The sequence below is a fragment of the Manis pentadactyla genome, chromosome 1 (genome assembly GCF_030020395.1).
Source record: "Manis pentadactyla isolate mManPen7 chromosome 1, mManPen7.hap1, whole genome shotgun sequence".
In the NCBI taxonomy this organism is placed as follows: Eukaryota; Metazoa; Chordata; class Mammalia; order Pholidota; family Manidae; genus Manis; species Manis pentadactyla.
In genome coordinates this window covers 226,996,145-227,022,363 of record NC_080019.1, presented here as the reverse complement: position 1 = coordinate 227,022,363, position 26,219 = coordinate 226,996,145, and the positions used below count along the sequence as shown (strand labels likewise).

At 44.5% G+C, this 26,219-nt stretch overlaps 1 protein-coding gene across 3 annotated transcripts in view; it reads left to right on the top strand.

The window, feature by feature from the left end:
* Positions 1-3,052: 3,052 nt before the first annotated feature.
* Positions 3,053-26,219, top strand: part of PTPRG (protein tyrosine phosphatase receptor type G) — a 624,941-nt gene continuing 601,774 nt past the window's right edge. For all 3 annotated transcript variants that reach the window (XM_036878497.2, XM_036878498.2, XM_036878496.2), the window contains exon 1: positions 3,053-3,818. In XM_036878497.2, coding sequence (XP_036734392.2) covers positions 3,734-3,818 — 85 coding nt within the window. In that variant the 5' untranslated portion in view covers positions 3,053-3,733. The remainder of the gene's footprint in view (positions 3,819-26,219) is intronic.

The following is a 26,219-nucleotide window of genomic DNA, read 5'->3' as shown; positions in this document are numbered from 1 at the left end:
CAACATAGACCACCAGCACTATGGTAGGCAGACTTATAAAATGGTCACTGGGATTCCTACCCACTGGTGTTATAATCCCCTCTTTCTGAGAATGGGTGAAGCCTGTGAATGTGATGGGATGGTCGCCCTCAAGAATCCTTTATAGATGACATTCTTCTGTTGACTTTGAGGAGGTAAGCTGCCATGTTGTGAGGGGGCCATGTGGTTTGGGCCTGAAGGTAACTTCTAGCTGAGATCCACTTCTAGCAACTAGCCAGCAAGAAAATAGAGATCTCTGTCCTGCAACTACAAAGAATGAAATGTGTCAATAATCTGCTTTGACAAGGACCCTGAACTCCAGAGAACACCTTTGCAATGCCTTGACTTCTGCCTAGGGAAACCATGAGCAGAGAACCAGTTATGCCACACCCCAACTTGTGACCAATAGAGCTGTGAGATAATAAGTGTATATTGTTTTAAGACGTTAAATTTGGGATAATTTATTACTAATACCAGCACCTTCTCTTTGTGGCCTTCTTATCTTCCCATCATGGTAGCCTATCTCTCCTATGGCATGCCCATGGCCCTTCACACCAGCTCTCCTGAGGTCCTTTCTGTATAAGGGTAGCCCCCATATCACCAAGGGTGGGGGTTGTAATCACCAGAAGGGAGCTTTGTGAAGTCCACTGCTGGGTTATTTTGTGCCAGTAACACTTGATATAGCCCCTGGTATGAGCTGTTATGTAATTGGTAGAATGAATAAAAAGGCACGCTGTGTGATATGCCTGTAAAATTCTATTATGGAAATTGGCGGGGTCTAGGTTGTGGGAGGGTCTGGTAAACTTTAGCTTAGAGCCCAGGACAGTCACAGGCCCAGACATAATTAGACATTTATTTTTAGTGTGGGACCTCCTGTACTATAAGAGTAATGGTAATTCATTCTCCCACTCCTAAGCCTCTTCCCCACATTTCAGTGTTACCTGAAACCATCATTTCTTTGCTTTTTCACATCTGTGCAAACAGGCCTCAGAATCCCAGCTCTGCTACTCACTAACTGGGGATCCATTATTTTACTTTTCTGAACATGTTTCCTTGTTGATAAAATGGGGAAAATAATTCTTACCATTGGCAGAACTGTTATAAGGATTGTATGAGGGAATGCATCCTGTAGTTTGAAAGGTAAACTGCACAAAGATCACAGACCCTGTCTCAACACAGGCTGTGTTCTCACCACACAGTAAATATTCACTAAATTCGTTCAATGATGAGTTTATGAAAATAATTCAGGAGAGTAACTAGTAGATAGTAAGCATTCCACAAATGGCAGTTTTTACTATGTCCGTTTTGGAAAGAGGAAGCTCACCTGGTGATCTCTACTTAGGTGTTCTGTTCTGATTCAGATTCCAGGATTTTCCCATTTTATCACTCAGATATTTAATAAAGTAGCCAGACATGCAGGGGTCAATCTAATCTCTTTCAAAACTGCTACTGACAAGTGACATCCTTTAAATATAACAAGAAAACCGACACTCACAAGCATTTATGAGGGAGTCAGGAGTCCAACAAAACCAGGAAGGATCAAATTCCAAAGAAAACAAACCATACTCACTCCTCAACCTGAGGGAGGGTGTCCACCTTCTACCCTCTTTCAGCTAAAGATAGAATTCGGGCCCTCCCCGGGAACTTCCTGGCTTTTATTAGTTTGTAATCCCAAACGTAACCGTTCCAAGATTTTTCTTTTCGAAGTGTGGGTGTGAAACTGTTTCTCTAATCACTTCTTGCGGTAGATCTCCGAACATCTGTATATTATTTGAAAACCTAGCATCCGGTTGGGATGTTTGAGTGGGCGGGGGGCCCTGCGTGATGGGATGAAACGAAACGGACAAGTTAAAAACATGTCTAGAATTCTTTTAAACAAAGGCAGAAAAATTTGGCAAAAATTACAAATGGCTAATTATCTTGGCTCAATTACACGTTTAATAAAAAACCCACCTCCCCCACTCCTAGCACCAGCCTGAGTGGAAATAGGGCGCTTAGAAATCTAAACGATAAAGATCTCACCGAGAGCCAAGGGACAAAACTCATTACAGATAAGCCCAGTCCCCCCATTTCCCCCGGACGCCTCTCCTCAACTGCTGAAGAGGTAGCCGCTCCCCGGGTAGCGGCCGGGAAATCAGGCCTGCCCCGCGGCGGCTCAGCTTTGGCCCAGCGGAGAGTCGAGGCGCACTTCCTGCCGCCTCCCCACCACCGGGCGGGCGCGCGGGAAGCTTCCCTCTCCCGGGGAGCTGCGAGTGGGGAAAACTCCGCCAACCGATCCGGCTAGGCGCGGAGAAAGGGGGTGTGGGACTCTGAAGGTCTGCGTTTTCCAAGCCTAGGATCGATATTCCTCCTCCCCCGCTCTCCCCAGCCTTGGACTCGGCCAGTGGAAGCCCGAAAAAAAAAAGAAAACAATTAAATCCCAACGCAGCCAGAGGGCAAAGGCCTCTCGGCTTTGTTTCCAGATGGGTGAATGAGCCGGGCTGGGGGCGAGAGCAGGGAATGGGCAGGGCGCGCCCCGCCGCGGCGATGAAGTCAAGCACGAAACCCTCTTTCCCTAAAAAGGCGGCCGGTTGCCACTCTCTTCTCCCCAGCCAGGGACCCCCAAGTTGCAGACTCGCGAGCAGCGCTGACTGGGGCAGACCTCGCCAGGCCCGCGCAAAGCACGGTGTCTTAAGAGCTCGCAGAAGGTGAATCTGGCAGAGACCCGCCTGCCCTGGAAGGCAGCCGCCGTCCTCGGTCTTTCCCAAATCGAGCCAGAGCCGCCCCAAGCCCCCAAACTGCCCCCGCCGAGGCCGCAGCCCCCACGGCCGCCGGCGGAGAGAACTGAACTGTGGGAGCCCTCCCAGGCGAGAGCAGAGCGTGGCTTCTTTAAGAGCGCGTGCCTGTCGCCGGGAGCCCGGGTTGCGCGCGCCCGAGCTCGCGCGCCACCGTCGCGCGCTCCCTGCTCGCTCGCTCTCTCGTTCGCCGGCTTTAAAGTCTCTGCCAGGATCCATGCTCACATGTTACTTCCTGTATGGAGGCATGGCCAGTTTCCAGCCCCGCGCTCCTGGTTCCTCCCCAGCCTGCGCTGGAGCCACAACTTTCAGGAGCATGGATTGAAGGCGCCCTCGCCCCAGCGCCTCTTTGAGATCCTTTGTGTTTTCCTTCATTTCGTCCGGTCGTTTCTATTTTGGGGGGGCTCTTTGCTTCCCCCTCCTCTCCCCTCCCCTTCCCCGCTCGCAAACATGCCTCCTTCCTTTCCCGGGCCCTGGAAGGAGCTGCCTGCCTGAAACCGGGAGACGCCGCGCCGTGCTCAGCCCCGCCGCCGCCCTCAGGCTCTTGGCTGCGCTGCGCTGCCGACTCAAGTTGGGGATCCTCGGCTGTTGGCCGCTGCCTCCTGCGGTCCCTGCCTGCCCCGGGCCCGGGGCATCGCTGCCGCCTTCGACTCCTCGCCCTGCTCGCTCGGCTCGTTCGTTTTTGAAAGGAAAGCAGCCCTTCTCCTCTGAGGATCGTCCCCAGCGTGGCTCCACGTTCCTGGTCACTTTTTGAGATTTTCCGGGGGGCGCTCGGCGGCTTCTCGGATTCCAGGGGGACTCGGGCCGCTGAGCACGGGGGGCCAGCAGAGCGGGCGAGAACGGGAAGAGCCCCAGGTTTAGCGGAGGCTCACACGGAGGCAAGAACTTATTCAACAAGTTTACCCCTCCTGCCTTCCTTTTTTCGATGTGCGTTTTTGGACATGCGGAGGTTACTGGAACCGTGTTGGTGGATTTTGTTCCTGAAAATCACCAGTTCCGTGCTCCATTATGTCGTGTGCTTCCCGGGTAAGTGACGGCCTCCGAAGGGACGCGGCCCTGACCGGCGCGCGTGGAGGATGCGGAGTTGTCGCCTTGGCACCGAGCTCTGGCGCCCATCCGGGGGACCCCAGAGAGGGTGGGGTCGGGGTCGGGCCCCCGGGGAGAGAGGGTTTTCGCGCCGCTGGCTGTAGCGGCGTTTAGGGAGACTGATGGTTGGGAGGCGGGCTAGGGCTTCAGGGGTCTACTCTTGCTCGGATTTGAGGGGCCTCGGTGAGCGGGAGTCGGGGAAAAGGGAGACTCGCTCGGCTGATCTGCCGCGGTTCGGGAGAGCTAAAACTCTGGAGCGACTGAGGCCAAAGGCGGGTGCTTCTGTGGGTTGGGGTGGGGGCCAGGGTGCACCTCTCACTCTGGGGGTATTGAAGGAGCTCAGAAGGGACACTTGCTTTGCTGTTTCCCGGCCTTTTAGAGAGGGTGGTGTTCTGGGGATGGAAGCTGGAGGTTGACCGTGGAGGACTGGGGTTGTTGGGAGCAGCCTGTGTTCTGGTCTCGGGGGCGAGGGGCGGCCCCTGTTCGGGGCTGGGGCGCAAAGCTGCACTTGAGTGCCCGCGCGAGGCAGCCTTCCCGGGCGCGGGGGCCTGGGAGTGGTGGGAGGGCACGGAGTAGGCTGTTGAGGGAGATCATGGCTCCTCCAGCCCCTGTCCGCGGCGCCTTTACCCCGCAACTCTCCCTGGCCGGGCTGCTCTGGTAGGGGCAGGGCGGTGTGGGGGGTGGGGGCCGGGTGGGCGGCTGGGCTGCAGTCCGTGCCCGGGCGGAATTTTTGCTGTCTCGCGCGCCCTGCCTACCCATCTTTGCCCTTTTGCAGCCTGTTCGGGGTTAAGGCAGGAACAGTATTGGTCACTGATGACGATAATAAATCACTGCACGCAGCATTGTGAGGCTCGGCGACCCTCCGCTTTCAGCCTCCACTGGCAGATCCCCATCACACTGTTCTCTCCTGGAGGGCAGAGGCCGGCTGCCTCCCTCTCCCCTCTTGCAGGTCCCCTGGGCTGCAGTCCCGAGCTCTCTTGAATCTGTCTCCCCTTCTCGGGGGTGGAGGCCACGTCCTCTGCCCTAGCCGGGGAAAAGGTGGAAAGAAGGGGGCGATTTGCCTTTTTTTCATCCCTTCATCTCCTAAGGACGGGAACCCCTCGTCTTTCTGCGCTCTCATCCAGCAGCTCTGGCTACCCGGCAGTGGGGTTTATCTGAACCAAGGAAAAAAAGGAACGTGTCCCCACGTTTCTGCTCTCCCTGGTCACAGCCGCCTGTTTCCTGAGCGGCTCGAGCGCAGGTATTTGGTGCAGCGGGTCTCCCGGCTCCGTCTTGCGCCCGCGTGCAGGGCGCCAGCGCTTTTGCTGCCCTCGGGGACCCGCTCGGAGACCAGCTCGGAGACCGGCAGCGAGTGTCCCCTTTGGAGGCACGGGGGTGGCCTTGAGGAGCAGACAGGCAAAGCACCGTCTTGTCTTCGGCACCCCCTTTACCTCTGCGCATCCTCCTGCCCCCGGAAGCTCAGGGGGCTCCTGCCACATCCCAGAAACCCAGCTTCGATGCCCAGCGAGGACGTGCGTCCATACAGGCTGAGGCCTCGCGTTTGCCCTCCAGGGTTCTGCCTCCGCAAAGCTGGAGGCAGTGTGGAGAACTACCGCCCGCCCCCAGCCCAGCCCTAAACCTCCTACCCTCCTCAAAAGAGCCCTGCTCAGTATTTGTGTTAGTCATCTGCCTCTTCTAGACTTTCTCCTTTGCCGTGAACTTGCCGGCCGAGTGGGCTCAGGTGTACGAAGGGTGGAGGTTTGTAAACGTCATGCTTTACCCGGGGCAGTGGAAGGCAGCAGGAGAGAAGTTTTGCAAAATAAGAGGAATGTCTAATTCCACTTATGGCCTTCTCCTTATAATGGGGCATGCGGCCAGTGGGCCGGCCGTGATTTTCTTTCTCTTGGTGTCGAGGAAGCTTGAAATCCAAAATGGGACTGCCAGTGATGCCGCCTTCGTGGGCTTGGACAGCTTTCGTCTTCCGTGTTTTCTTTTCGTGCCCACGCTGAGAGGTAAATAGCCCATTCCCTGCTCCGGGAGCCGAAGGCGGTAGGAAGGGGAAGGACAGGTGTGAGGCGCGGGAAGAAGGGCGGTGGTTTGGGAGGTGCCGCGTGAGAAGAGTGCAACATCCTTAAAAGCAGACCAAGTTAAAACGTCAGAACCTTGGGAGACGCCGGCTTTCCGTTTCCCGAAGGTGCGGCGATGCCGCTGGACCTCAGGGGGCGCCCCGGAGCCGCTCGTCGGGCCCCTGCCACCTCCACTCGTCCGGCTCGGCCACCTCGGCGCGGTGCGGATGTGGCGGGAGCGGAGAGGCGGCCACTGCGGACGCCCCTTGCAGCGGGGAGGCGGCCTCCGCCCGGCGCTGCAGCTCCTGCCCGCCCTCAGCAGGGCGAGGGCCCGAGTTCCCTTTGAGACCCCCACTTTTTGCCGGCCGTAGCCTCGGAAACGTTTATCTGGTTGACGTGAGGGAACAAATGCTTCTGGTTTGGATTACGTTCCTCCTTGCAAGGTCTTAACCCAAATTCCTTGTTATTTTGTTGTCCTCTCAGACTCACGCCAACTTTTCAGTTGCATTTGTTCTCAGCTCCTGTTCAGGATACGACGTAGCTGTAATTTGGGAGGGTTTTGGAAATGTAGCCCTCGCATAGATCTTTCGTAGCGGACCGGAAAAAGTGCCTTAGTCTCAACAACAGTATGGCAGCGTGGGACCGACGCCCCCATCACGGTTAGCTTTTCAAGTGATGTTTCCACCTTCCAGAGCAGAAGTGTTACTTGAGCCTGTCATGATACAGTGCATAGTATGTTCTTTTCCTACATCTTCTTAATAATGCAGGATTAAAAAATTTGTGGAAAATTTAATGAAAATATGAAAATATAATGATTCCCTGTGGAACACCAACCACCACGCTCCCCCAGCTCAATTATCAACTCAGTCTTTTTTCTTCTATACTCTATCCTCCCCAACATCTTGTTATTAAACAGAGAACCTTACGTGTAGATTATTCAAGCCCTCGGTATCTATCTCTACATTGAGAAATGAAGTGCCACCAACAGGATATCAAGTATGTTGGTTAAGAGGGTTAACATTTTATATGTTTTATATTTGTAAGCGATTCAGCAGAAACTTAAAACAGTTGATTTCTTCTCTCTTTCTGCCCTCAGAATGAAACGCTTCTCTTTGATTCTGATATGTTTTGTTTCATAATTGCACTACATCTAAGAGGCTGATGTGGCAAACACTTCAGATGGATACGCTTTGCTCTGTACTTTGAATGTGTCAGAATCGGAAGATCCATGATTGATTTCCTGTGCATCTCCCTCTAAGCCATCTCTTGGTGGATTTGCATGTAAATGCTTTAGTCCTGATGGATATCCTTCATGTCCTTCGTAGGAAAATGCAAAAGCAGTATTTGTAAGTCAGTAGTCTTACTCTTTCTGGGTGTGGTGAGAAATCATGCAGTTATCCCCTACTTCACGTGTCTTATTTGAAACTGAAGAATCTTTGTCTAGTCTTGAAACTTAGTCTCTCTGAGGCAGTTAAGGAATAAAATCTTTGATGTTTCCTCCTAAACAATGTTTATATTGCAGAGTTGTTGAAGTTACAACGTTAATACAAATAGGTCTAAAAGACTTTGGAAATACTGGAGTTGCCTTGGCTGGAGGCAGAAAGGTTATAGGAAAGGTTGACTGAAATGAGAAAAAAAAACTAATAGTGCAGCTCTGAACATCTCCCCTTAATTATGGACCCATTTTCACTGAATAAAAGATTTTACTGTTGTTTGCATGAAACAGTACAGGGAATGCTGATGATTTAATACAGCAAAACAAAACAAAATCCCTTTCAGATTCATCTTCCTATTCTTCTGAAAAATTTCCAACTTAATGTAATAGAATCAGTTATATAGTGGTGCACTAGTTGGAATGAACTTTTGCCGTTTGTGTTAGATTATTTAAAATGGCCCAGAGCAATTGTTGCTAGGGACTGCCTTTTACCCTTTCACCCCTCCCTCATTTTCCTGGGAACTTCTTGACCAAAAGGACAGTCTTGACACTCACATTAGGCTTACTCGGGTGAGGAAGCAAATTAAATGTTGCTGGTGCTTTGTTGCTTTGCTTCTTTCCTGTTACAGTAAAAGTTTTTTTTCTAATCTGAATTTCCATTCAGCATTTTCCTCATAACATACAGGACAATGCAATGCCATTTCTAAGCAGGATAAATATTGTAACGTGGGTGTCCATTCTAAATTGGAATGTTAAAAAACTATCATGAACACTTTCATCCTGGGGCACATTTCTTATGTGGTCCTTTTCGTATGTCAGAGCTTAATGGGAGAAACTTAGATCTGAAATTATCTCAAACATTCTTGATTCCCCCCACCCCTAAACCACTCAATCTGTCCATTAGCCCTTGGTGCATTTTGATTACAGGTTAACCACTATCTTGTGATGGGAGGTAATGACTGAAACTGCATTTTTGACTGTATGTATAGAGAATAAAAGTCCTGTGTATCTAATAACATGAAGGAAGCCAAGGAAGTGTTAGTTCTCCACCTGAACTTGATCCTGGCAAAGCTAGTAGCTACTGAGGAGGGTGGGGGCTCCAGAAAGTGAGAAGTGTCCTTCAGAGAACAGCCTGCCCCCACCAGGCAGTGAGAGCTGCTCTGGCATTAGGGAGCAGTCACTGAATGAGGTGGCCTGGACACTGATTAGGCCCTCAGTAAAAGATCATGTAATTTGGTTTCCCTGTCTGAGAATTGGAATGACCATCTAGCTTGTAAAGAACCAAACCCAGGACCAGGCAGTGTTCTGCACACTTAGATCAAATAAACGCACAGCTGTTAAAAAAAGTTATCTGTTACTGACTTTGCTTTGACTTACTTCTTTGGTATTGAGTTTACATGGAGTTATAACCAAAAAATCACTCCAAAATGATTTGTGTTTTAAAAACCTGTTTACTTCTCTCTGCTTTTTCCTACAGTTCCTCTTTGTCTCAAATTTCCAATACCATGCAGTTGTTAATGTTTGTTTTAAAAAAATAATCTGGAAGTAGTGTAGGTGAATTTCACTTTGAGGAAAGTCTATAATGAATGATTGAAATGTGTAGCAGATGAATGTGTCGTTTGCTTCTATTATGGAAAGGATTGTGAGGTTTATAGAGATAGTTGTGCAAGATTGCCTGTAGTAGCTAGAGGGCTCCATGTTCTGTCTTCTCCTGCAGGGACACCTGTAATTGGAGGAGCCGTTTCCCCGGGTTTCATTTGTAGCAAAATGTTTGGTGTTTCGATTGAAAAATATATAATCTATGTGAGATGGTTTGACACACCTATGCAGGCTTGAAGTTTCTATGTCTATAGCACTTTAAATGACTACTTTTGAAAACATTTTAGGGCTGGGTGGAGGAATGATATTGAGCGGACCAGGTTCCAGGTGTGCTGGGTTTTTCTTTTCTGAGTGCCTCCTAATGAATTAGGTGGTATTAGTGCTGTATTTGAGGTGGGAGTGTGGGGGGCGGGAGGGGGGGTGGGAGCCAGCTTTCATACTGGAGAACTGTCATATTGGTCAACCAGTTTGGAGAGTCACTGTACTGTTCTTTCAGCATATGACAAGGAAAAGTCCTTTAGAAACTTAGAACTTGTTAATATTTTTTATTTTCTTTGTAAACCAGGTAACTATGGAAAGTTATATAGAATACATGAAAGTTTCTGGAGCCTGCTTGCTTCTCTCATTAGTAGCTGTATTGCTTTCGACAAGTTGCTTAACTTCTCTGTGCCTCTCTTTTTTCCTTCCATCTGTGAAATGACATAGTGGTAGTACCCTGACTCCTAAGCTCTGTATGAGGTTTGAATGAGAATGCATGGTAAGCACTTAGCATTGTGCACGGTATATAGTGCTTAATAAATTGCCTGTTTTTATATTATGTATGCTAAGGAGATTTGGTAGGAGTATATTGGAAGAGAAAGTGGGAACTGAGGACAATTGTATGTAAAAACAAAAACATTAAAAAAATGTGAACTTGCATGAGGGTTTTTGTACATGGCTTTGCTATTGAGGGTGAAAAGGAGTAAGGACTGGCATGAGGATATAGCATGTAAAATTTGTAAAATGGTTATGTTTTGAGGTTTTAAAAGAAATGAGAAAGCCTCAGTGAAGTCTGAGATCCTTGCTTGTTCTCATGGTGAGGAGATCGCCACTTCCCCGGCTTAAACTGGGAAGAATGTTTTCCTCAGGCTTACCATATCTCGGGAATTGCCAACATCCCTGTGTGGTGGTATCCTTTCAAGAAAAAGTTGCTTGGTCCTGCTTCCTGGGATGCTGAGTCTTCTCCTAAAGCCTTCTGGACTGTGTCATAGTCAAAAAAGGATGGGTATGCCTGTTACTACCATTTCTGAGTTTTACTTTGGTGCCACTAGCAGGAAGCAACCAGTAGTTACTTGGGTGTTTTAATTTTGTTCTTGTGTGAACACGAACAGAGTCATGTTCCTGTCTCCATGTTTTCTTGGATTCGACCTGCAGAGCCTTTGAGAGAGAACCGTGAACTGTGCGTAGCACCTGCCCTCTAATCAATTTTTTTTTCCAACTGAAATCAGCATGAAGGTTTTCTGCACAAACAACAAAATCTGACTTTAAACTACCCAACTTAGCTATTTTTGAACTGTAGCAAAGTGACACAGTCGGCTGCTGAAACTAAAAAAGAAACAAAAAAATCTAGCAACTGAAAAAGAAGAAGTGAAAGCATAGGTCATGGAATATCTAACACTTCCATGTAAGAAAATAGGACAACTGCTCGTATCTTGGGGTTTGCAGATACTATTTTTCTAACAAGGAGAACGAACCAAGTTGTTGATTGATATTGCAGTGGGTATACTTTCGAGGAATTCATACTGTCTACATGGATTCAAGAGGCACTTGAATTCTCACACCATTGCAGCCTTATGAATTCCACAGTGCACTTAAATCAGAGAACTCATCAGTTTGGAATAATTTGGGTAGGGGACACAACCATAAACAGTTCACCAAATATAAAAGCATACTCCAGATAGTGAGGAAATACCATTGACTTCTCAAGAATCAAGTTAGTCATGAATCATCAATGGATTTATTTGCAAAGCAATTGCAACTTATAAATGAATTCTATTAAATTAAAAAAAATAGATCACTTTTCCTGAGGTTCTTTAGTTTAGCGAGTGTGGAGGCCAAAAAACAGCTGTGGTCTTGGCTAGTTCACTGGGTAGCCTTGGGTGAATTACCCAGGATCTTGTGGAAGTGGGGTTGGGTAGTGGTGGTCTGGAAGTCCCAGATATACATACCTCTTACTCAGGAACCACACTGTAGGACCCCAACGGTCCAGGTTGAACTCTTGGTCTGTTGCAGCAGGGTTATCTTGGGCAAATGGGCCTCGGTTTTTTAATCTCTAAAATGGCAACTGATTATAATAGCTCACCACACTAACCAAGTCTGTGTCCCTTATATAGGTGCTTGGCCTGAGCTTTTTATATGCATTTAATCCTCTTGGAGGTAGAAACTGAATATCCCCACTTTAGGATGAGGAAATTAAAGCTGAGGAGGTCTTCACTTGTCCAAGGTGTCTCTCCTATAGTAAGTGGAGGTAGGTATAGTATGTCTCTGTAGTCATCTCAGGATGTTTTTAAATTTCAGACTGTTTGCTGTGAAAGCTGTTTTTCCTAATTATATAAGAAGGCCAATTAAAAGACAGACCCAGCCTTGCATTTTTAACCCTCCTACTTTTCCCATATAAGTATGTATCATGACTACTGGTGGAAGTAAAGGTGTCTTCCTGTATTTGCTACAATTAAATAAAGAAGTAATGCAGTTACTATAGTATTTTATTTGGTTACATGGAAGAGATGGCCTTTCAGCAAATTACTTTAGCTTTTGAATAAGCCAGTGATAACTGTGGAATAGAGTGAGTTTGTTTGTGGCGAGTTTTTTTGACTCCTCTTCAGAATGATCTAAATTGGTTTAGTCTATAATTTGAGAACTTTTGTTTGGGGTGTTGAATATGATTATGTTATAATAATGTGCTGTTGTTACTATACCACATAGCATTTTAAGTGTGAGCTGCAGACTCTGAATTGCAACTTAAAGAAAAGGTCTGAGGGAGTTGTACTCGGCAGGAGATGGTTTGGGTTCTGGAATTTTCCTCTGGTGATCAGAACTAGCCATGGGAATCATCCAAGCCAGTTCTGGGATTTATGCAAGACCCTCAGTTTCTTTGGGGTTGGTTTCATAACCCTTAACTAAATGGCTTCAAAAACTCATCCGGAATTTTAGGGATTGTTGATTCCAGGCTGAGCATTTTGTGTGGGTGTGGCCTGTCTGCATTATACAAGCTAAATGCCCAGTGCATGTGTTGTGTTCTGTGAGGCGCACTTCTTGTTAACTGTCCTCTGAAAGTTTGCTTCCTAACTGGCTAAGAACCTTCTGATTATCTTGCTAACCTTCGTACAGAATATCCCCAGGGAGTAGCAAACAAGGTGGTGGAGTGGATCTTGGTTAATGGAATGCCTGTAAGTGATTTTTTTGTTTTTAAAACATTAAACCTTATTTCTCTAGGAATCCATGTTAAAAAAAAAAAGGGAGGTTTGCTTATGTCAATGAAGTTATATATGGCTTTTAAAGCTGTTTAATGTGATTTATGATTGGGATAGTGGTTTCAGAGTACTCAGTCTAAAAAGTTCTGGATCTTATTCTGGAAAAGAAAAATGGAGAAAGGGCAGCCATTCAAGTTATTTGGAGCTCTGTAAGAGGCATCTGGCCACTCAGGTTATTTGGAGGTCTGCGTGGGGTATCTCGCCTGCAGGTGCTCTTGTTGGCCATACTATGTTGAAAGAAATAATTGAATTAAATATTTGGGTGTTTTGCATTCATGCCATCTATAAGTCTGTCCTAAATCCTACAGCCTGCTAGGCAGTATTCTAGACACTAAGGGGGACAGTGGTGACCAAAACAGATGGAAACTCCTGCCTTCTTGGGGACTTCCCTTAGAAATCTGGGTTACTCCTGAATTGGAAGTTTTGGCAACCTAGGGCTTGTATTCTTGTGTGGCAGCAACAGTAAGGTGGAATTAAATAGTGGCTGCCCCCTGAGATGGGGCACTTAGCTGGCCCGCCGCGGTTATTTACAATACCCAGCTGGTCCCTAGAGGTGTTTGCCACCAGTGTTTAGGGGATTTCTAGATTTCAACCTGAGGGACAGTTTTTTTTTTTTTTTTTTTTTGCTACTACTTGTTTGGCATTACCTGGATTGGTTGTGTGTAAATGTGTGTGTGTGCACACACAAATGCAAACACGTGTATTGTAGCTATTGAAATGCATTCATTGCTGTCAGTGTGCCCTATACAGCTGAGGCTCAGCTCTCTGGGTTGTATGTTTTTTTGGCGCTGCCAGTGGCTTGCTGCTTGGATATTTCACTGTAATGTCGTGACTTCTATTGCGGATCTAAATTGCTGTTGGCTTGTTCAATTTTTAAAAGTAAATCTCTCATTTGATTGGAGAACTAGCTCCCTTGGTCACTTCTTGTTACCGAACTACCCAAGGAGGAGGGTGATGGGGAGGACAGGGGAGGGGAGGGAAGGACAATGGCCAGTGTAGTAGGATCTGAGTAACTTCATCTTGGAGACGTCATAATAGTGGGTCCCTTGCTAAAGATCTTAATTTTTTCACATAACATTCTGACCCACTAATTTTTTGCACATGATGCCCAAGGAGGGATTTCTAATATATGTTGGAATTATCACATATCTGAGTGTTTCCAACAACGACATGATGGAAGCATGAATTCTGAATAGAGTGACCAGCTCTTGGCATAGACAGATGGAAGATTTGAGGGAGTGATTCTTTTCCTCCAATTCCAGCACTGGTTCTTTAAGTGATTATCATGATATATAGTATATTCACATGAATTCCTCATGCATGATTCAGAGCCTAATTAATTCTACTGTGCTCTTTGAGGGCAGGACATCCTCCTCCTCCTGTCTGCTTTATCTTTAGTGTCTAGGTAGTGGTAGTCATATTTAAGGACTGATAGAATGAGTAGATGCTCTCTAAAACACTTAGAGGACTTTTTACAAGACATTGATATCATTATATGTTTTTTTTCCCCCAGAAATCTCACATTCGTATATTGCCTCCTCTTAAGAGGTTTGATGTCCAAGGTTAACATCTTCCTTGAAAATTCAGACTGTATATATTATCATGGTGTTTGAAGTCCACTGTAAAAAATGAGAAGCTAAATTTGTACCTTCTGTTGCCAGCCACCAAGGTATCTTTTGCTGAAAGCAAGGTAGTCTAATTAGAGGTCAAATGTCTGATGGTGCAGCAGGGGCATGTTTTGATGATCACAAACCTGTTTTTTTTCCCCTGTTGTGTAATAACTTAGGCTAAATTTTGTGAGTCTGGCGTTCATTTGCATCAGAAGTGTCCTTGGCTTTAGGGTTGGTTCAGAAGTAGGCATTGTCATTTCTGCTTTGGTTGTTCAGTGACAGGAGGTTGTAAGGGACAGCAGCATTTGCTTGAGCTGACTGTTGAGCCTGAAGGTCAGGGTTGGTCTATTGCCTAGTAACAGCTTCGGGCAGGTTTGTCTAGGATAAGAGGCGCCTGAACTGACAATTTTTGCTTGCTTGACCAAGTACTGGTTTACCACCTTGTCAAATGCCCTTGATGAGAAAGATGTTGGCTGGTGCATAATGGTGATCCTAAACGTGCTAAGGTGGGAGCACATGGCCAGCTGATGTCTGCTCTATTTTATTCTTCTTCCAACTAGTTGTTTTCTTTTTAAAAACTAGTCATTTTCTCTGCTTACATGAGTGCAAAGGCCATGAGTGGAGGGTGTGGGAAATCACTTGACAGTTTTAGACATCGGCCCCTTATTTTCTCAATTGGTCAATTTGCACTGAAGCTGCTGAAATTATTTCATGTGACAGAGGGTGGGTAACACTGGCATGAGATTTCTTCCTGAACATTTTTGAGGATGTGCTTTTTAAAAGAAACATCTCTGTTGTTAATGAAGCATATTAACTGATATGATGGAGCTGTTGATTCTTGAGGTTTCTGTCTTCATTCATGACGTCAAGTGGAGGGAAAACTGATTTCTGCAGAATCTGGGGGAAATGTAAGCACTCTGACCAGATAAACAGAGGAGCTTGTGGAAATAACTCTTATATGTGTTGGGACCTCTAACAGGGTTTTGGGGAAATGCTACTTGGTACAGATGAGTTCTGATGAAAGAGGCTACTGGCAAATGCATGTTTTTTGAATTGTGCAGATCTGTGCATCAAGTTAAGTAACTGGTTGGTTCAGGTTAGTGAATACTAGCTTTGTCCCATACCAGTTTGGGCCAGTTACTTACTTTGTCTTCTTATCTGTAAAATGGGGATAATGAGAGGTTTAGCCTTGTAGAGTCCTTGTAAAGTTGAGATGAGATGGTGTGTGCAAAGCACCAGAAAAGCATTAGGCAGACAGGCCATTGTAAATAGTGCCTGTTTTTAATAGTGATTGCTTAAGATTTATGAAAGGAATGCATGCATAAATATGTTCTTAGCACTATGCAGCCCTGTGAAGAGGTGGGAGAGCTGGAACTCAGGGAGAGTGGAGATCCCAGTTAATGAAGTGGCTGAACCAGAATTTGAACTTGGCTTTCTGGATAGTGTTATGCTCCTCTTCTGCTAGCAGAATAGGTGGTGGATGGATTCGGTGCACTTGGCTGCTTGGGAATATTTTCTTTTGACAGAGATTTACCAAAGATGCCTGTTAGGTTTTAATTTGCCCAATGTGCCTCAGCTTGAAGGAATGGGTTTACAGTTACCCTTGGTATTCTCATTACTGATACTATCTTTGTGAGTAGGATGTGCATGCCTTGCTGTGTATCTCTGTGATAACTGTGATGCCTGTCATATATCCCTTGGGTGCAATGCAGATGGAAACACTAAGTGAAAGTCTGCACTGCATGTGTTTGTCTTCGTGCCCCTTTGTTACTTTGCTATTTTTCTACACAGGGATTGGAAATTGACATTTGAGGTGAAGGTCCTCGTTCCCACAGCCTGGACAGACATTGCTAATCAGTCACCGAGTTCTTGCTGCTAATGCTTGAAATGGATCTTAGAATGCTTTGTAAGAGTTGGCCTGGGAGAGGACTTTCGTGCTATTCTGAGACGCCTTAGCCAGTATTGGAAAACAGCATAAGGGGAAGCATACCCAGGGGATTCTTATATCTTTCTGGTAGGTTTGCTGCTACAGGAGCAATTTTTAAGCCATAGAATTATTTCGAACTTGACCTGAAAGAACAGCTATCAATAACAAGGACCATATGCAAAGGTTTCCTTATCAATGAATTGACTTGGGCGCATATTTGATTCACATTCATTTATTCAGGGGGGAAAAATACAATCTCTTGATGATGGTTACATCATATTCTAATTGGGGACTTTACTAATGGAAGTTTAGGGATCTAAAATTAGTTGCTTATTTTTTCTCCAAAGCCCAGAGGTTTTGCATCAGATTATGGATTTTTAGGACTGTTTGTATACCGAAGTGACACCTTTCTGAATTCTTAACTATTTAAGCAAGTGTTAAGTATTGGCTTGGTGACAGCAGGTTTTAAAACTGTGACTGACTAAATGGATCCTTTTCCCCTATTGTTTATACCTGGTAAAGTATCTTGTGTTTACTTTGAATAAATTCATTGTTACATTTAGAGTAGCCTGTTTCTCAAAATTGGAGTGGTCCTCTGTTATTTTTGCTAAGGAAATTAGAGAGTAGGGATAAAAGGTGAAAGGAATTCTTTTGTGAAGCTGACATCCGATAAATTTGTGGTGTTTGGTAATATTCCATGTACTTGGATGGCATCAAGAAACCCCATATTTGTTTCCTGAATATGAATTTTTTCTCTTAAAGGTCCCCTCTGATGTTGAGCCTTAGCTTCTTTACTATGAAATGTCTGTAGAGCTGTATTGTCCAGTAGCCACTAGCCATGTGTGGCTATTGAGCACACAAAATATAGCTTGTCTGAATTGATACGTGCTTTAAGTATAAACTTTTGGATTTTAGAGACATATGAATAAAGTATGTAAAATATCTGTATAATTTTACATTGTCTACTGAAATGATATTTTAGATATATTGGGTTAAGTGGAACATATTCTTAAAATTAATGTGGCCTGTTTCTTTTTACTATTCCATGTGATGGCAGTAAAATTTAAAATTACACATGTGGCTCACATTCGTGGCTTATATTGTATTTTAATCAGATGATTCTGGTCTGGAGTGCTCTTTCGGACCTTATCTCACTTTCCAGAAGAGTGATTCACATAGTAGTCCCTGTGTGACCATGATGAGCTCTTCTTCCTTCCCCGTCCAAACATAGGGCCAAAGGAGACAGGCCATTGATGGAGAGGGCTCCCTCTGGAAGGCAGTGCCACTAGGAAGCACTGGAGTCTGGTGTCAGAGAAAATGAGGGGGTCATTTTAGCTTTATGGGCTTGTCCCCTGTCAGTGAAATGAGGTAACAGTCCCTGCTCGGTGAGGTTTTGTAAGGAGCAGATGAGGTAAGCCATATAAGGCAGTTGGCACATGTCTGGCAAATAGTAAGCAGTTGAAAATAATAGCCATTGACATTATCTTACCAGTTCCTGAGTAGGCAAGTAATGGAGTTCCAGCTCTGATTTCTCCCTTTCTGGTTCCAGTTGGTGATGCATTGGGACCTGTGAAGGGTTGCAAGCTGAGTTGAAAAGACCAACCTCTGCTGTGCAAAGAAATCCTGGGCAGTGTAGAATGCCTTGAGCCTTCTGATCGATCTCATGCAGCAACTTGAAAGGCAGAAGCGACCTTGGAGATCTTCAGATGGGCCGCAGGAGCTCCCTGACAAGAGTGCTCACCCATCACAGTGCTCATTCCCATCTGCCTGGTGGAGGAGACTGTGGGGGCCTTCACACAGCATCCTGGGTCCTTGCATTTGCTCTCCTGGGTATTTTATTTATTAAGGTCCAAGTTCCCATTTTTGGTTAATAACCAAGCTCATACCAGATCTAGTGTTGAACTCCAGGTTATAACCAGTGGTCTGGACTTTAACACAGCTGTGGATTTGGTGAGATGGATAGGATGTTGGCTTTTACACCTGGTAAGAGTATTAGAGATGTTCAAAACCCCCTATTATGATGTGTGTTTCGTTTCTGCAACAGAATGTTAAAATGAAAAGCTTTTCTGAGTGGAGTGAATATTCTGTACTCGCCACCTCTTTGGAAGTAGAAAATAGGGAGAATGTTATGAGACTGAATGCACTTTTATCAGAAAGTATGGGCTACTCGGAGGGTTCTGGCATTGGTCCTCTGTGTCAGCACGCTTCTGCAGGCCAAGGACTTGGAAAAGGGTGGTTGATGCTGGGGAGAGAAGCAGCAGGTCAGCTGGGAAAACCCATCTGTTTGTTTTTCAGGTGGGAATGCTTCCTTCCCAGGAGCTGTATAGCAGGGTAGACACATGCCCTTTGTGTGGTGCAGTTGATAAGAATCTAGGTTTCAGTTTTAAGTTCTTTTATGAAGGGTAAACAAGATAGTGAAGTCTTCAAGTTAGGGCGTTGACGGAGAAGTAGTGAGTCCTCAGGCCCCAGCGCGAGCCTGCCTTGGAAACCCCTGGCAAGGGTGAGGAGAGCAGCTGTGTGTGCCCATGTGGGAAGGGGATCAAAGGAGTTCTCTGAGGACTTGCTCATTGTTTTTGGCAGAGCTGGACTTCGGAGTGGCTTTTTAAAAAAATTGAAGTATAGTTGACATATAATGCCATGTTAGTTTCAGATGTACAACACAATACTCAACATTCAACACATGAATGCTCACTATGATAAGTGAGGTACCTGTCACCAAAGTTATTACAATATTACTGATTGCGTTCCCTATGCTGTACTTTTTGTGCTCATGACTTATTTATTTTATAGTTAGAAGTCTGAACCTCTTTATCTCTTCACCTGTTTTCTCCCCCACCCCCTGCCCCCAAAACACCAGTTTGTTCTCTGTATTTATGAGTCTGTTTCTGGGCTTGCTTGCTTGTTGTTCAGAGTGACTTACTTACAAAGGAAAATAGTCCTCCAAACCTTTCTGTCTATACAGAGCTTTCGTATTTCCTGAGTCATCAAGGCAGATCCCTTTTTAGGGGTGGTGTGATTACCTGTGTCTGTCGCTACTGACACCTCTCCCTCCCTGGCCTTTCACTGTGTCTGGGATTTAACTCCAGTATATTCTGCTGTAATCACTGATTTCTGGGAAGAACACCTCCCTTCCCAGCCTGTCATGAAAATGGAGAGGGATGGTATCTGGAATTCTGCTATTGTTCCATCTACAGGTGTCTTTTCAACATATGGCTCTATGGCGAATATATAATATATGCCGGCATATGGCTAATAACATAAGCCACCCTTTTTTGAACCCATTCTATGAGCATGGTGGGTGTCGTGCAAGGGGCTGGACACACCTTATCTGAAATTCAACCTCTTATTTTCCAGGTGTGCAAGTAGAAGTTCTGCTTAGTTAAAAACTTGTCTAGTATCAGATACCTTTAAAAGTGGTGGAACCAGGTTTCTGACTCCAAAGCCAGTGATCCTTTTAGTAATAGCATGGGTGCTTCTGTTCTTGCATGAAACTAGCTCTGCACATCTTGGGAACTGCACTTACTGGAATGAACTCTGGGTACTTTGAGACTGATAGCTGAGATCTGAAAAGGGCAAAGGCTAGGTGAGTGAGGACTGAAGGCTAACTTGGACCAATGTCTTAGTTCTTTTGCTCTTGGCCATTTTAGGGATACATAAAATAGGGTCAGGTCTTTATATGAATTTTGACAAAGCATTGATGAAATGCTAGAATGCATTTTAGACTGAATAAATGATATATGTGTTAAAAAATAAGGGAAAAAAGCCTTACTGGGTGTGTTTTATTCCTGTGGCCAAGAATAAAGTAAAACGACTTAAAGATTATTATTTTCTTTTGGTTGCAGAAACCTTTCAGTTCTTGATAAGTTAGTTACCTTGGGTAACAGGATATAATTATATCTTTTGTCTGCAGAGGGCATGTTTGCAAGGTATACTGTATGATTTGTACTACTTTATGGAGGTTTCTGAGTAGTTACAGAGAAGTCATGTCTTTGAAGGATGGAAAACATCTGTGTTTCCTTCTTGCTGTCTTAGACCCAGAGCATAGCAAGCACACATTCTCGCCCTCCTGACTTGTCCAAGGCTGTGCTGCTTGGTCCACTCAGGTGTTTCTGTTGATGACATTTTTGGCACCGTATATAGGCAGGGAAGCAATCATGTGAGGGATGAATTTTTAACTTTTCTTTCATGGTGTTGGATACATCTAAAGGCTGGTAGTTGGACTCTGAATAATGAACCACCTCACCGAGCTCTCTCTCTCTGTTAGTTTTGTCCTAGAGGAGCTGTTGTAAATCTAGAGACATCAATTCCCTGAGAGAAAGTTGCCAAGGTTTGTTTTCTTCTTTCTTTCTTGCCACACCTGTTAATTAGTTCCAGACACTAGCTAATCAGACAGCAACCGTGAAAGCTCAAGGGTGAGAAGGAAGGTCAAATCAGTTTTTCTATACAGGCACAGCCCTTGTTTTAACAGAAAATGGTTTGCAGCATCCTTTTTCTCTGTGCCCTTTGAGTCCTTTCTGAGTGCAGGCTGCTCACAGCTTTGGGGCTTTTTGTCTCCTATAATTTTAGATTTGTGTGTACCAGTTTGAGAACACGTGGCCGCAAGAATGTGATAGGGACACAGCAGTGCCAAAGGACAAAGAGCAAATGAGAGAACCTAGAGTCACTTCTTTATCTTGGCAGTTGCTATATCCTTATTTTTGGGGGCTGGGAATGCTGAATATATTATATTTTCATATAAATTATAGTATACAAATGATGAAAATGGCAGGCATAGCAACATGAATGGCCAAAGTGGTGAATTACAGTCCACTGTTCTCACCACCCTGGCATGACTGAGACAGACACTGCTTCTCTAGGACGGTAGAGATGAGAGATGGAACAGGCTAGCCAAGGTAGCAAATGCAGCTGGCAAGTAGCATAATTTGAGCTCAGAGAGCCTTTGCCTATGTTTGGCAGGAATGGCCTCAGTGTTCAATTTAACCGTATTCCCTTGTGTCTGTCTGTTGGGATGCTGGGAAGAGAAGGATGACCAGACTCACTCTTGGGAAGCTGTTGTCTTCTAAACTTTACTATTTCCAGTGCATAGAGAAATGAATGCCTGAGCTGTCCAGGGGGATGTTTTTATTATTATTATTTAAACTATAAGGGGTATTCTCTTGCACATTACTGCAAGTAATGGGCTCAAGTCAAATATAGTGGAAAATCCTTATGTGTAGGACTTTGCTTGGTGTTACATGGAGCTTCTGAAATTGTGGGTGAATTGGGGAGATCAGATAAAGGCCCCTTAAACAGTTTGCTTAGCTGTGTAAACCTGAAGATATAATAAAGTGCTGAAATACTGATTCAGTCCCTAAGTGTTCGGGATCAGTAGAGTAATGAGAAGGATACCTTCCTGCGAGTAGATGCTCTAGAAATCTTTGAACGCATAGTTTTTATATGAAGATGAAGCCGGTGGTGGTGGGGAAACCAGGGAGCAGAGCTAGTAAAGAGACTGTTAAGGTGGTTGACCAGAGGGTAAACAGGCATATTCCAAGGGCAAAGTCATGCCGTTCTGGGACTTGGACCCATGTCTGCCTTGTATCTTAGCTGTTTCCTCATGCATAAAGCCACTAGTGACTTAGCTCGCACATGGACACCGCAGGGTTTTGAGAGGCATGGCAACCAACATTGGACACATTGACTGGCCCCTGAATGCTAGGCCGAGGCCTTTGGACTTGATTTTGTTTTCTGTGAAGATGGTAAATAAAGTAGCAAAGGGAAAGGCTGAATGACTTCCTCAGAGTGGTTTTGCAGTCTGAGACTAGGGTGGGTCTTCTTGCTTTGTGTCCTTAGTTCCCAATTTCCTCATCCATAAGATGGGATAATGGTCGTTATCTAATAAAGTTGATGTAAGAATTAAATTAGAATGTAAATAAGGCACTGGTCCCTAGTAGGCACATGGCTGGCTATTCTTACTGTTATTATAATGCTCTTGTTTTTACCTACTGAGCATTTTTTGCTGATAGCATCTTTGCTACTCTCGTCCTGACTTCATGGTCTTGGAGGAACCTTCTACTGACTGATCAAGGGACTTTGTCCACCCCAGTTTGAGAATGATACAAAGGCTAGGCCAGTCACACCTTTTCTCCCTGGACTTGGAGGCTTAAGTCAGATGACATAAGAATACTAACATCTCTCTCAATTTCTACTACCTGATCCCAGAGCTGCTCTGATTCTTACCCTTTCAGAGAAGCTGGATTGTTTGGCTGTTGATTGATATCCCAAATCCTTTCAATACATTCTTTTTCTACCATGTTAACCAAGGGTTGATTTTGGTCATTTTCAAAGGATACCAGTATCAGCTGTAGGTACATAAAGGGGGTAGTAGGTAACTTGGTGTGTTGAGAAGGACAGGAACCATCTCCCCTGCATGCCCGAAATAGTCCTTTAATAATGGTTTTGTTCCTCTGTTTGGCTTTTTTTTTTATCATTCATTTTGAGCTTTTTATCTCCAGGACTTGGAGGGCTTTTATTTTGGTGCTAGGGACAGCCTCTCTTGAGACATGCTGATAACACTTAGCCTTAACTGCTTCTCTTGATTTTATTTGTAAATGAGAATCCTACAGATCTGTAAGGAAACGAGTAAAACTTAATTGAACAACATTTAGAGCTAGAATTAAAAAAGTAATAATAAAAAGAGTCCATAATGGTAAGAGGCCCTGGGGGATGAGATTAATGTAAAGCTATGAGGGCACGTATTTTTGCCCACACCTAATGCTGTCTATCACGTTTTAACTATTGCTTAGACACGAGGTCTACAGAGTGTCGGATGGCCTCCCGAGCTGTGTCTCTTATCATATGTTGTCCCTGCTCAGTTTCCTTTGCTGCCATTATTGGACAGCAAGTGTTCCAACTTAAATTAAAATCAATATGAAGCAATTTCATTTGTTTTTAACTATGAAGACAAAAGCGCTTCCAGCAGAGCACTGTACTTTCAAATAAAGTTTTTCCTTTTCTCTGGCTGGGGCCGCAAACACAGTAATTTTTTCGTGTAAACTTTGCTTATGTTAGCCTACTTTGCTTTAAGGCCTTGTTGTTCTCATCATCTCTTTAAAACCGGGATTGTTGGCATCTGAATGAGTTTTGTATTTTGTATAGATCTTTGGCAATCAAAGTGTCATTGGGTTTGTCCACCTTGAAGCTTCTTAGAAGTACTGGACCTCAGCCCCCTCAACCAGGTGATCTGGAGCACCTTGCCACTGTTTCCTGTTTGAATGGTTATGTTATTTAAATCTTGTTTTTGTAATTTTTTTCTATTGAAGTGTAACAAATATTCATTGTAAAAACAGGGGAAAATGAAAGAGAGAGGAAAATAAAATCCTGTCGCTTCAATACCTAGTCATAATTAATGACTTATGTTGGTGGATAGCCTTTGGTGGGTTGTTGGAACGTTAAAAAAAAAACCAAACAAGCAGTATTCGAATTGAAATGTTTATTAACACCTTTTATTCATCTTAAAGCCTAATTCCTACAGGTTGAAAGATGAAGATCTAAGTTCTCCTTTGGACAGATTATTCTTGAAGAAGAGACCTTCTTTTCCCTCAAACTAGTATCATTTGTTAAGGAACCTACTTTATGCCAGGTACAGGCTTCCTGCCTGGGAGACCCTTACGTTGGTCATCACAGAAGAAGAAACTTATGACACTTAAGGCTTTTGAATCTGAACCTGCATTTTCTGGACAGTTGAGGTGAAGGAAATTATTATATGGCTTGCTTTTTGCTTAATTTTCCTCCTGTTTTTCTTTTTTTTTTTTTGCCTTGCTTTGCTAATAATGATTTTGAATAACTTACTACCTTAATTGCTTTCATTAGGTGATGCATTCCTCTGATTGAGCAGATCTTTCCATCTGAAAATACCTAGGATTTGAAACTTAAGGTCAGGAGGGACAAATTCTTCAGTGTGGGGTGGTAGGTACGAAGGTGGTAGTCTTGGTATCAGAAGCTTGCTAATTACACTGTGGTGTGGTATCTATTTATGATGGAGGCCCTGGGGACCCAATTAGCATGTCATTTTCATGTAAGGGTCTTGGGACTGGACTCTGGTGTGTAAAGATGATACGGCAACCAGCAAGCACCTTCTCAGTACAGGGGATGGTTTTAGATCTTGGATTGCCGCTGGTTACTGATAGGAAACTAAAGCTCTGCTGTTCATTCTGTTCATTTGAATCATTAGTTTCTAAGGTTGTCTGCAGGGCCAACAGTACTAAAAAGTTGCTGCCCTTGGCTTCCCAGGAAGGAGCTGGCTGTGGTGATGAGGCCAGGAGGGTAGTGAGGATCAGCAAAGCTGAAAGCAAAGGTGTGGAAGAGGCAGTGGGACCCTCCCTTTGGTCCGGATTTCCCATCTGTCTTGAGGGTATCTCCCTTCCTGGAAAGCATCCACTTGGATTCTTTGACTGGGGTTGCTGTAGAAAGGGGAGGGCATCAAGAGACGGACTGGGCAAGCCTTTTCTTCCCTGGTTATTCCTTATCATTTGTAGGGCCAGGTATCACCCTGGTACAGGAGGGATCTACAGGGGATGTGTTTCACCTGGTGGGCACCAAGGGCAGAGAGCTTACCTGTGGCTGGGCCCCTGGATGGGGTCACTTTTAGGGGGTGAGTAGAGAGTTTGACTTTTTTACATCTTGCTCAGGGCAAAAGTTCAGATCCTATGGTGACATCAGACACCATCTTGATGATGACTTATTTTCAATACTAATGGCAAATATTACCTTACATTACTTTGTAAAATAGAAACAGAAAGCAAATAGGCGTGCTCTCTATATAACGACTTTTAACAGAGAACTTGTAGCTTTCATTTATTCTTGGTCCGTATGCTTTTAAATCTGAAAATAATTTCAGATTTCTGGAGAAGTTGCAAAAAATAGTGCAAAGCATTTATTTATTCCCTTCCTCCCGGACTACTCAAATATTAAGTTTACCACATTCACTTTTTCTTTCTCTCTTCTCTCCCCTTCACACATGCACACACACACATGCATGCACACACACGCAATTTTTTTTGGACATTTTGAAAGGAAGTCGCAGAGATGATGCCCCATACCCTGAAACACGTCAAAGTGCATATTTTCCAAATAAGGACATTCTCTTACCATAAGCATAATTCAATCATTAACAGCAGAAAAGTAACATAGATATAGTTCTGTTTCCTAATCTGTAGACCTCATTCAAATTTAGTCAGTTATCCCATTAATTTCCTTTATAGGAAAACAAAAAATTTTTTTCCAACTTTTTTTTTTTTTGAAACTTTTTCCTGGTCTAGGATCCAAATATACACCCATCTGTTTAGAAGCAACAAAGTCCTGTGGGACCTGCAGGCCTAAACTATTAATTGTGTGGCCAGTTACAGAAAGTTTGCCAACTCCTACTCTTATCACCATCTTACTAATGAAATTGCCACTTGATGAATGGTATGTTCTACGTTCCGAACTTAGAAATGGTTACTGAAATACCATGGTGTAGTTGTGGGGTGGCATAGGCTTTGGATCTGGGGAGACAGGTTTGGTTCGAATCTTGTTTTTAGACTTAACCAATGAAGTTATTCAGTCTGCTATGGGTTGAATAACCTGGATTTCTGTGAGGATCTTTGAGAATCATTCCTTAAAGGTGAGAGTCCAGAAGATAATGGACATGAAGGGCCACACATAGTGCCTGATACTTACTAGGTGCTAATAGTTAGTTCTGCTGTGTCCCAGTTACTAAATTTGGTGCTGAGACTAGAAAGGATAACTAAGATGTGTTCTTTCTCTCAGAACATTGATGGACTAGAAACTGGCAGGTAAATAAATGACCATAAACAGAATGTTGGATGGAGCCAGGAGCAACTGTGTTGGAGTGTCCTCAGTAGGAGGCACTGGAGAAAAGTATTCATGACTGAGTCTTCCTTTCTCTGGAGCTTAAATTGTGCTAGGACAAGTGGATAGATACTGCAGCATACCCTTTTTGATTTTATATGAAGTTTATACCTAACCAAAAGGATTTCAAATTATTTTCTTAGTAGCTTGTTGGAGAAAGCGGGTTATCGGCCCATTTTGTGAACTCAAAACTCACACTGTCTTTGAAAGTCCCCTTCTCTTTGTGAAATATACCTCATTAAGGTTGGGGCTAGAGAGGAGGAAAAAAATCACCCACTTACCTCCCTGAAGTCTGGATGGTTCTCTGCAGTCCCCCAGGACA